This window comes from Sceloporus undulatus, chromosome 1 (assembly GCF_019175285.1).
Source record: "Sceloporus undulatus isolate JIND9_A2432 ecotype Alabama chromosome 1, SceUnd_v1.1, whole genome shotgun sequence".
NCBI lineage: Eukaryota > Metazoa > Chordata > Lepidosauria > Squamata > Phrynosomatidae > Sceloporus > Sceloporus undulatus.
The window spans coordinates 262,226,913-262,239,084 of NC_056522.1; the positions used below are offsets into that span (position 1 = coordinate 262,226,913).

The window sequence follows — 12,172 nt, forward strand, 5'->3', positions numbered from 1 at the left end:
CTATAACAGGCCAATGTAATTTAAAATGAAATCTTGACTTAATACACAAATGTTAAAACATACACGATCTTCACACTAGTTCATAATCCTCTGCCAGACAAACTGGCTCAGCTTTCTCAAATCCTATCTTTTAATCATGGTTTGGAGACAAGGAATACCCTTCAGGCTGATGCACTGTCTCTGTTCTCTCTCACATGCAGTTTCCTTTCCCTACTTTCTACCTTTATCTAACCATAGTTAACTGTTACAGCCATAATAACAAAGTAGGGCAACCACTATGGCTAGCACTATCTAAGAAAGGAGGAAGAAGTGTGATGTGGTGGGAGAGTCAGAAAGCATCAACACCACATAGCCGATCTCAAAAAAAAAAAAAAAAGAGAGAGAGAGAGAGATTTAAATCGATTCATCAGATTTAAAGGCTGCTTTACTATGCATTCTGTATTTGTTATTTGCATTGTACACTAAAATATATCAGAGTAGGTCGTGTGTTGTATTTTTTTGTTATGGGCTTGGTACTGGCAACCCTTGCAGGCTTCTGAATTTATAAGTTGTATGTAATGTCATACCATCAGAAATGCTCTTTATTCTAGGAGTCTGCCATCAGGAGAATGACGGGAATGAATTCTGATTTCCCCAACTCATGACAGTCCCCTGTACAGTGGTACCCCGGGTTACGAAAGTAATCCGTTCCGCGGAGCCCTTCGTAACCCGAAATCTTTCGCAAGCCGAAATTGCCATAGGCGCTAGCGCTGGAAGCCGCGATTCCGTGTGAAATAGCGCCGAAAAGCACCAAATTTTTTTTTCGTAACCCGAAAAAAAAAACGTAACCCAAAACAGTTTTTTCTAATGGATTTTTTTCGTAACCCGGAAATTTCGTAAGGCGGTGATTTCGTATCCCGGGGTACCACTGTACCTCCAAAGTATCAACCCGTCAGAATAGCACGGAAGCTGGCATAGAATGTGTATGAAGGGGAGACAGCAGATACATGGCCCTTGGTATCCACTGGGGTTTGGTTCCAGGACGCCCTGTGGATACCAAAAATCTGTGGATGCTGAAGTTCCATCACATACAATGGGGTAGTAAAATGAAGTCCTTTATATAACATGGCAAAATAAAGGTTTGATTTTTGGATTTTTAAAAATATATATATTTTCAAACTGTGGATGGTTCAATTCATTGATACAGCATTGGTGCATATGGAGGGACAACTCTATGCACTCTTAGAAATATCTAAAGTAAAACAGGAAGATAGATTAAAACCAACTGTGGGCAATTTTGGCCTTGGTGTTGCATGCTGGTTTTGTAGCCTTTGCTCCCCTCCAGACACCTTGGTCTGTTCTTTTTCTGGCCAAAAAGAGAGGGGGGGATGAATTAGTTCTCTGGAATCCTCTAGAAAGTCTTTAAACCGATTGCTCTGTTCAACCAATCTTAGCTTTTCAAAACCAAAAGTGGACTTCCAGTCCCTTTCACTGATTTGTTTGTTGGAATTTTTTGATAGCCCATGCAGATCATCAGAGGATCCTGGTGAAAGAAAACTGGTTTTCAGACCCACTGCATTGCTCACCTTAGATTTAAACTGATATACAAATTAGGGTGTGGTTTTTCCCATGGCAATCTGAATTATGATCATTGTCACCTTGATTCAAATTCATGTATCCTGACTGAGTAGTATCCCTGGCCTGGTGCCTGTCCTTGAGCCACTGGCTGCTGATGTTTGCCACGTTTTCCAGAAAGAAAAGCACAATTGTAGCCAATGGGTACAAATATGGTGCTGATCCCCATATCAGATAGCCTGAACAGCGCGGCTTTATGTGAACACTCCGCAACTTCTGTACTTTGGGAAACAAGCAACAACTTATTATTTGCTGCCCATGTTACTATTCTCAAGTACTCAGGCTGTTTGTGGAAACCATTATTGTAGTAGCCCAGTTTAGTATGAGACCAGAGAGATTAAAACGAGCTTCTGGCACAGCACATAATTTACCATTGGTAAAACAGGAAGTTAAAACTAAGAACAGAGATATGTGGGGACAATACCCTTTCGGAAAAGCTAGAGACTGGGGTTCAAAGCCCTCCTCAGCCATGGAAATCCACTGGGTCACCTTTAGCAACTCTTAGCTTCAGAAGAAGGCAAAGAATGAGCAAATTATGCCAAAAACCCACAAAATAGGTTTGCCTTAGAATTGCCATAAACTGGAAGTGAATTGAAGGCAGACAACAACAACAACAACAACCCCTTTTGGAAGCTCAATTCCAAACAATCATTCATTGAAACTCATCTCAAAAGACTCATTTCATGGTTTACAACAAACTATCAGCACTTTTGTGTCCACATACTGGGATAGGGGAAATACATATTAAAGGGATAAACAGGAAAGGAGAAATACTTCACACATACAGATCAACACAGCTAACAGAGACCAGTGTGCGATGTCCAGACACTCCACAAATGACAAACAACTCCAGAATTGCATATTCTTCAATAGGTAGTATTTTCCAGGAGAGACAGCATGGGGTAGTGATTTGATATTGGACTAGGACCATGAGGACAGGAAAGAACTCAAGACATGGAAACCTACTGGGTGAATCTGGGCAAGTCACACTCTCTCAGCTTCAGAGGAAGGCAGAGGCTAAGATCTGGCCCTGAACAAATCTTGCCAAGAAAATCCCATGACAGGGTCATCTTAGGGCTTCCGTAAGTTGGAAACAACTTGAAGGCACATAACAAAACAACAGTATCTGCCTCCTCACATGACCATGCAAATCCAAATGTAGACCACTAACAATTGCTCTCCCCCCCAAAAAAAATAAGTTTGTAAATAAAAATTAGATATGATCAATGTCAGTTTCAAAGGCAAAAGACAGAAAAGTACAGAAAAGCTCAAGAGTACAAAACTATACAGAATTTCCATGCCAAACAAGCTTGAAAAAGAAAACCCTTTATAGCAATGTTGTCTTAACCTAAATGAAAAGTTGTGATTTCAATTTCCTAGACTGTTTACTAGTTAAAAGCCATGTTAAATTCCAAGCATTAACTGGAGTTACTTGAGCTTCTTTTGGAGTGCAGTTTTTATTCTGTGGAAATTCCTTATTTGATTAGTCAGAAAATACATCAACTGAATGGCTATCAAGGCAATTTGCTTACGGTACCTCTTGGCAGAAAAGGAATTTTGGTCAAAATAAAAGGTACAGAGCAGTTGTTTCCAAGCATTTAGTTCTGGCACATAGATACATTATTTATTACAGAAAGATATATTTAAAATATATGATAGCCACTAGGTCTAGAGCACATCTCCTTTGGGGGCATTATTTTTGGCCTAAGTCTGTCCCATCCATGATCTCAATCAGCAGCCCTACAGGATAAATGACATTATGTGTCGGAGACTTAAGTCACAAAAATAACACTAATATTTATTCATAGTCGTAGCAGTGTTAGTCTGGAAAAATCAGTATGCAAAGGGACCTTGCAGCACCTTTGAGACTAACAGATGCATTTGAGGAAGTAGGCTCAAGTCTATGAAAAGTTCATGCTAGCAACTTCTGTCTTTCATTCAGTGTCAAAGGTACTGCATACTAATATTTATTGTTTTACTTCAGTGCTGCAAGAAACTTGTGGAACAATGACGCCCAGACTGTACAGGACTACTGCCTTAAGAAGGTTTATCAGAAAAGGTGCAGTTATTGAGGTCACAAATGACTTTTCAAGATTACATTTCTGAAGGCACATGGAACTTAATACACACCTTTAGTTAACCACATCTCCAAAACAGAACGCAATCGTTATGGGGAGAACTGGTCAGAGCTCCTATACTAATTGACAGTTCTGGTAACTAGGCAGGATTTCAAAAGTGGGTGGCCTCCTAAGAATTACCCAGAGGGAGTATTCTACTGTTGGCCACATTGCTCTATTTCTTCAACTACCTGGGAAATTACGACAATTAACGTTCATTAGTGCATCAAAACTTCAGTTTGCTGCCGACTGCTAAAGTGAAGAGAAGCAGATCTGGCTCTCCTAAGACTCCTGGGGCCCACAAGCTGAAACTTTTCTGCAAGCAGTGACACCAGGGAGGGAAACACAGCTCTGGAAATGCTTTTTGGTGGCAATTCCTGGATCATTTTATCATCACTTCCCACTACTATTTTGACAGTAGACGAGGGACTTCTGCGGGAAAAGAACAAAAGTCCTCAGACAGGAACTCTAATGGAAACATGTGCTTTGTGCAGAACTGGAGGGGAAGATGATAATACGAAGCAGAAAGAAAAGTCCTCTCTGACATGGAAGGAGCCATGGAGAAAATACAATTCTAGAATAGAAGGCGCCATGAGAAAAATGCATCTCCAAAATAGAAGGAGCCATGAAGAAAATACAACTCCAGCATGGAGGGAGCCATGGGGATGGGGGGAAATGATTGGGATTATTGTTGTATTGCATCGATTTTTTATTGTAAGCCGTCTTGATCCAGATAGAGAGGCGGGGTAAAAATAAAGTTTTGTTATTATTATTATTATGGGGAATATTATTATATTATGAGGAAAACACAACTCCAGAATGGAAGGAGACAAGGGGGGGAGGGGGAATTCAACTCCAGCATAGAAGGAGCCATGGCAGAAATACAATCCCAGCATAGAAGGAGCCAAGGAGGAAACACAACTCCAGAATGGAGGGAGACAAGGGCGAAACACAACTCTAGCATGGAAGGAGCTATGGCAAAGCACAACCCTGGCATGGAAGGAACCCAGAGGAAAACACATGGAAGGAGACAGCCTCCTTCTTCCCATCCCCAGATACATCCGTGCAAAAAGTATCCCATCACAACCAGCACATATGTAACACTCAAGAGATTAAAAGCCAAGGGGAGAGGGAGGGGGGAAGAGAGAGAGAGAGAGATCCCTTCCCCAAAGTTACAATGTTGCTGGTTAAAGAGAAGTACTGTAGGTGAAATCAAGGCAAAGGACCAATGTTCCCTGTAGTGAAAGCCTGGGTAAAGGCAAAAACACTCCCCCAGACAGACACAACATTTCCCCCTCTCTCCTCCTCCTGCTGCTGCTGCTGCTGGTTGGCCCAGTGTTCCCCAAGCCAGGCCTGCCTCTCCCTCCCGCCCCAGGCCTCGCCAGCCCCTTCGGAAAATAAAAAGAAGGGAGACAGCAAAGCCCAGGCCAGGCCAAAAGTTGGCTAGTAGTCTCTGCCTCTGGACACCCGACACCCAGCTCCAGGGAAATCACGGCGTCGCAGGGCCGCCAAGCGCCCAGGGGGGAAGGAGGAGGAGAGGAAACACAGAGAGAAGGGGGAAGGAAAAACTTTTGTTCGGTTCCCAAGGCGCAGGACTCTAGCTGAGCAAAGCCCCAGGGGAAAGGCGCTGTATGGGGAGGAAACTTGAACCCAAATTTTGAGCCACGGCTCGGACACAAGGAAGGAGCCTCCTTTGCCTTCTGGGATGGCTGCAGCCACACTGGAGGAATTAACCCGCTTTGGCACCACTTTAACTCTTTGTCTGGCTCAAGGAGCTCCGCTCTGGGCCCACAACAAACTCCAATTCCCAGAATTCCATAGCCTTGAGCCAGAAAGCGGGGCCAAACCGGGTTATTTCTCCAATGTGGATGCAGCCTTTGCCTCCTTTTCCAGGACACGTCCTCCATTTCCACCTTCTGCCCAGGAGGAGTTTCCCAACACGTCCTCCATTTTGAGCCTGACTGGAGAAGCACGACTCGGCATTCCCAGGAGAGGGGGGTTTAGCATGATTATTTCCATGGAAAGCCTTTCTTAGGCCACGTCCCCGTCCTCCATTTTCCTGGAAAGGCCCTCCTTTTGGGGGGGGGTGCCCCAAGTCCTCCTCCTCTGAGGGCAGCTGCCTAAGAGACACCCCCCAAAACGTTTCACAGCTTTTCACAGTCAGCAAGAGTTTTAAGGGTCACTTTTCTAACTTTCTGGCCCTGTGGCTGTTGGGGCTGTTGTTGGGAGCCCCAATATGGGGTTACAAAGGAGACTAGAAGAAAAAGGGAAGAGGAGGAGAAGGAAGACCTCGTTTGTTCAAACTTTCCCAAAGGCAAAAGATGGATGTGCCTAAAAGACTAAAACTTCCCTCCTACTTTTGAGTGGCTATTGGGTGGGTTTTGCTTCCTCCTCGCAGTGCAGTTGGGCAGGAGGGGGAGTGGAGAGCAAGGCACACACCGTCGTCTACTACTACTACTTCTACTACTACTCCAACTCCTCCTCCTAGTAATAAGGCAGAAGCCGAGGAAGGGAGCCTGCCTGCTTGCCTAATACTGAGAGCCAGCCTCCCTCCAGCTCCCCGCCATCCCTCCTCCATTCCCACACTTTGGGACTTGGGAAGAAGTTTCCCTAGTTCTGGGCCACCCAAGGCTTGCGCTCTCCCTTTCTCTCTCTCTCCTCCCCAGGCGGGTCCTCCACCCCCCCCCGGCCCCTTTGGAGGACTCACCCCCGACGGATCCGGAGAGGCCCCTTTGGAGGACCCAGAGGGCCAGCAGCAAGAGGCGCAGGAGCAGCCCCCGCCATAGCCCCAGCCGCAGCCCCTCCATGTTGCGCAGCAGCAGCTGCCCGCCAGTGGCTCAGGAGGGCTCCATGCTCCCAGGGCGCTGCGCCGCGATCATGGCCAGGGAAGCAAGCAAGGAAGAAGGAGGGAGGGAAGGAAGGAAGGAGGGGTGAAGGGAGAAGCTCCTCCTCCGCCTCCTTTTCCTCTGGACTGGGAAGAATGCCTGGAAACTAAGAGAGGTGTATACTGTGTGTAGTGACCTCTCAGGGTGAGCAGAAGAAGTCCTCACCACCTCCAAGTGAAGAGGAAAATGAATACATACAGGACATAACTCTACAAAAGCTCCATATTCATGCTCCTCACTGTCACCACCGCTGCTAAGGAGGACCAAGCGCCTCCAAATGGAGGACCTCCAAAAGAGAGGACAATAATAATGAATACATACAGGACATAACTCCATAAAGAAAGGCCTAAATTCATGCTCCTCACCACCACCTCCAATTTGTTTGTTTATTGTTTTATTTATTAGAGCCCCCCCCCCGAAAGAAAATAATAAATAAATACAGGACATAACTCCACAAAAGGTCTAAAATAATGTTCCTCCCTGTCACCAGCCCTGCCAAGGAGGACCAGGCACCTCCCAATGGAGGACTTCCAAAAGAGAAAATGATACATACAGGACATGGCCCCATAAAAGGTCTAAATCCATGCTCCTTATCACCTCCACCGCCAAATAGGACCAAGTACCTCCAAATGGGGGACCTCCAAGAGAGAAAATAATAAATACATACAGGACATTTTATTGGGTTATCAATAAAAGCTCTAAATTCATGCTCCTCACCATCACCAGTGCCAAGGAGGACCAGGAACCTCCAAATAGAGGACATGGCCAAATAAAACATTACAAACACTAGTCATTCAATGTGACAGCCATGTTAGTCTGTAGAATTTGTCTCTAGAGAGATCTTGTAACACCTTTAAGACTGACTCAAAGAAAGAAGTTTGCAACAGGTGCTTTCTTAGACTTGACATAAATGCATCTGAAGAAGTAGCCTCATGTCTATGAAAGCTCATGCTGCCAACTTCTTTCTTTCAGCTAGTCTCAAAGGAGCTACAAGATCTCTCTACGTACAAATGCTGGTCATATAGATTCATGCTTCTTTTGTTGTTGTTGTTGCCTGCCTTCAGGTTGTTTCTATCTTATGGCAACCCTAAGGTGACCCTATCATAGGGTTTTGTTGGCAAATTTCTTCCAAAGGAGGTTTGTCATTGCTTTCTTCTGAGGCTGAGAGAGTGTGATTCACCCAAAGCCACCCAGTCAGTTTCCATGGCCTAGCCGGGACTCTAACCCTGGCCTCCTCAGTTATCATAACCCAACACTGAAACCACTACACCACTCTTGCTCTCAGTCATGACCCAATCTTCTTACTCATGCTCAGAATGGAGGACCTTTTGGACAAGGTGATCAGACTTTTCCTCCTTTTCCAGGACATGTCCTCCATTTCCTCCAGGAGGAATTCCAAAATGTCCTTCATGTGGAGCATGACTAATAAGCATGAATTTATATTCATGTTTTTAGCCTTTATGTGGCAATGTTCACCATTTTTCTTGAATGTCCTACATTTTGCGGTGCCTTGTCCTCATTTGCAGTTGTAACATCTGTTCACTTGGTTTTGGAATTCTTCCCAGACAGAAGGTGGGGATGTAGGACATGTCATGGGAAAAGGAAGGCATCTGGTCACCCCACTCCCTCCCCAAGCTTTGGGTTGAGGTAGCCAAGGCTGGTTGTGAGTTTGCCCAACCAAAGAGTGCCAGGTGTTGGATTCTCCCTTCAGGTGGGAGACAGGGTGACCAGGTCTCCTAACCAAAGGAGGTCAAGGCAGTGCCAAATTCAAGAACAAATGGAGGACAAGACCAAAGAAAAGCCAGAGTAGATAGCTGGATGGTTCTTTCTTTCACTTGCTCGCTCACTCAATGGAGTTTCATAAGCTTGCAACATGTATTTTGTGCATTTTGGTTGTTCCAACTAAGCCATCACTGTTTTGTGGAAATGTATTCAGTGGTAGCCATGTTGGCCATACTGTATAGCAAAGTACAGTAACATCCAAAACCCAAAAAACAGTGATACTTTACTCACCTGACCAAAATGCACAAAATACATAATGCAAACTTTTGAAGCTCCACTGGTTTCTTCATCAGGCAGCAGTGTTAAAAATCATACAGGATATTATATCTGTGTGGGGAGGGGCCGGGATATCTATGCATGCAGGCTCTTCATCCTTCTGGCCATGTGATACTGGTATCAAAGCATTCCAAAGTCGAGGAGATCAAATTCGAATTCCATTAGTTTTGTGGATTGTGAATGTTATTGTACTTTGCTGCTACCCTTGGATATATATCACTCTGTCCCAGACACACATTAAGATACCCACAAACCTTACACTGGGGTGCATCTGAACTGGAGGAATAATGCAGTCTTACAAGGTCGTCAGCATTTTTCTCTGCCAAAGAATGCTGGTGCCTCTCAAAACTAAAAATCCCAGAATTCTGTAGAATGGTGCCATGGCGGTTAAAAGTGGTGTCAAACTGCATTACTTTGACACTATAGATGCAACCTTGGTTAGGCGCCAATCTTTAACCGAACTAGTCTGCCTTAACTATTTTTATTGGGAAAGAAAAATATTACCCAATCAATCCACCACAGGGCTTAGTAGTGTGTAAGTACAGCCCTAGGAAACTCAGTCCAATAAGCACAAGGGTGCTTCACCTACTGGTGCTGCTCACTTTTGGGTAAAGAAGTAGGGTTGTCAGAATAAGTTGTGTAGAAGAGGGAATTTCTGCAGGGGGTTGCTTGTTGCATAGTTGTGCAACAAGCAAAATGTGGCAAAATTCTCTCTTCTACATAACTATTAAAGGTACTGGAGCTGTTTCCAGTTTTCAGTCTGGCCACCCTATAAGAAGGCTTGAGTTCTAGGACAGCTTTGCAATTCATGAGGAGCAAGACTATTGTGACTGATTCCTTTGTTACTGAAAAGGATGCACCTGTTGAACCTTTCCCCCTCAGGGAAAAAAAATGGCTCTAAAGCCAGGCAAACTCACCAACAGAAATTCCTCATATTTTAAGCACCTCTGCACTAAACTTGAGCAGGAAATAGCATGTTGTCATAAGCCAGTGATTACAGAGTTGTTGCCTTTATTTTTGTTCAGAGGAATTTTAAAATGTCAAATTGATTCCCTTCAATGAATGGTCAGGGACTAAGAGGTCCCTGGGAGTGGGGGGGGGGGTCAGTTGTGTTTGTCCAACAGAAAAAACAACAACTCTTGTGACACCTTAAAGATTAAGAAGCTACTTTTAGCACAGTGGTTCTCAAACGTTTTACCCATGTGACCCCCTTTACATCTACACGTGGACGTCTCACACAGACACTGATGTAGTATATGAATAAAGATATTTTGTTTAGTGTGTGTGTTCATTTGCGAATTCGTGTATTTTCATATTTTAACGTTTTATAAGGAAATGACACTATTCAAACTAGAGCAGTTTTATTTAAATAAATTCAATATTGTGTGAGAGAGAATAAATGAGTATTGTGAGTGAAAGAAATAATGAAAGCATGACATATACCAGACTCGGTGAACCTGGTGTATGTGAGTGTAGCTGTGTGTAAGACAGTATGTGTAAAATTTACAGATGTGTTAAGTATTTTAAAAATAGTAAAATCTGTAAAGTTTACAAATGTATTAAGTACCGGGGAAAGAAGCAGCAGCAGCTTGGTATACCATGACCCAGTAAGCTTCCCTGTTCTCCTTCTAGTAGAGGTAGCTGCTCTAAGCACCCTCCTCGTCTTTCTCTTCCACACCAGGACAGAAAAGGTTTGGAAAGTAAAGGAGGAGAAGGAAGGATCAGGGGCTCCAAGTCTTGCGTCCCACCCAACTCCTTGATCAACCCCCCACACACACACACACAGTTTGAGAACCACTGATTTAGCATAAGCTTTCATGGATTGTAGGGCCACTTGGTTAGATGCATGCTGTTGCCTTAGTTGGTAGATTTTTATACAGTGGGCACACCACATTCACTGGGGTTAGAGGTGCAGGACCCCCATGAAAATGAGGGGAAAAACACATACAAAAAGAACAACTTTTATTTACATGAGAGAACACCTCTCTAGGAATCTCTAGGTCCTCCAGTGCAATTCTATGGCCAACATCCAGTAGAAGGTGGCCATAGAATTGCACTGGAGGACCTACAAATGCTAGAGTATCATTTTCCCTAGGAACTTCTTCATGGTCCAGCGTGACTCTATAGCAGATTTGTGCTAGAGAACCTAGAGATTCCTAAAAAGAATATATTAACCACAACTGTGAATAATCAAATCCACAAAAATCAAAGCTGCAGATGTGGAAGGCCAGCTGTAGACTGTGCATGATGGGGTGGGCATTCTGACCTATGGTGATCCTAAGCCGACCCTATCATGGGGTTTTCTTGGCAAGATTTGTTCAGAGGGGGTTTGCCATTGCCATCCTCTGAGGCTGAGAGAGTGTGACTTGCCCAAGGTCACCCAGTGGGTTTCCATGGCTGAGCTGGGATTCAAACCCTGGTCTCCCAGTGTCCAACGCTCAAGCCACTATGCCATGCTGGCTCTCTAGTTATGACCTGTAAAATTCTATACAACATGAATCCAGACTATTTGAAAAACAGAATCTCCCTGTGTTTTAGGATACTTGGGGAAGCCTTTCTCTCAGTCCCAAATTCTTCACAGTCCCATTTGGTGAAGATGTGAGCTCTAGAGGGCCTTCTCCATCGGTGTTCTCAGGCTGTCAAATTACTACCTAGAGGAGAGGTTGGTCTCTCTGTTCTCCTTCCATAGGCAGGCAAAGGGCCTTTTATTTAGACAGGTTTAGGACCATTAACAGTTTACTGCAGAAGTGAGGGGAGCACATTTTTCCTCATTTGTTATGTTAATACTTTTAAACTTTTAAATAGTTTTAATGTCTTTAAACTTTTACACTTGGAGTACTGGTTTTAATTATTTAATTATTTTCTAATTGTCCTTTAATAGTCTGATTGAATTTTAATTGTATTCTGTTTAAACCTATTTTGTAAGCTGCCTTCAGTCCTGTGTGACAGATAAGATCTAAATTAAATTTAAATTATATTAAATGTTTTAAAAATAATAATATTGATGTCTTTTTAAATCCAGGATTTGGGAAAACATTGGTGGGATCTTCTACTTCTTGAGTTAAAACAACATGGCCAGATTTGGAGGAGTTGTTATAGCATTTGAAATGTAACCTGTAGTTGATGTAGTGTGCCTTCACATTGTTTCTGGCTTATGACAACGCTAAGGCAACCCTATGACAGGGTTTAATGGCAAAAAAATTTCAGAGGGAGTCATTGCCTTTGTCTATGGCTGAGAGAATGTGGCTTGCCCAAAGTCATCAGTGAGTTTCCATGGCAGAACAGGGATTTGAACCCTGGTCTTCAGAGTCCTAGTTCAACAATGTCTGGGGTAGGCTGCATGTAATAGTAATGCAAAACATCTGGGTATGCTAATAGAGTGATAAATTCAATCTCAACCATGGTCATAAAAGGTAGTTAAAAGGACAAAAGTGGGAGACAGGATTTGCCTACAAGCCAAAATAAGCAGATTCACATATGAATAGTGAAGGAATTTAG

At 43.6% G+C, this 12,172-nt stretch overlaps 1 protein-coding gene across 2 annotated transcripts in view; it reads right to left on the minus strand.

Annotated features, from left to right (window-relative positions):
* The window catches only part of LRP5 (LDL receptor related protein 5), a 165,335-nt gene extending 158,715 nt beyond the window's left edge, over positions 1 to 6,620 (minus strand). For both annotated transcript variants that reach the window (XM_042446572.1, XM_042446575.1), the window contains exon 1: positions 6,439 to 6,620. In XM_042446572.1, the coding sequence (XP_042302506.1) occupies positions 6,439 to 6,538 (100 nt within the window). In that variant the 5' untranslated portion in view covers positions 6,539 to 6,620. The remainder of the gene's footprint in view (positions 1 to 6,438) is intronic.
* Between the last annotated feature and the right edge of the window lie 5,552 nt (positions 6,621 to 12,172).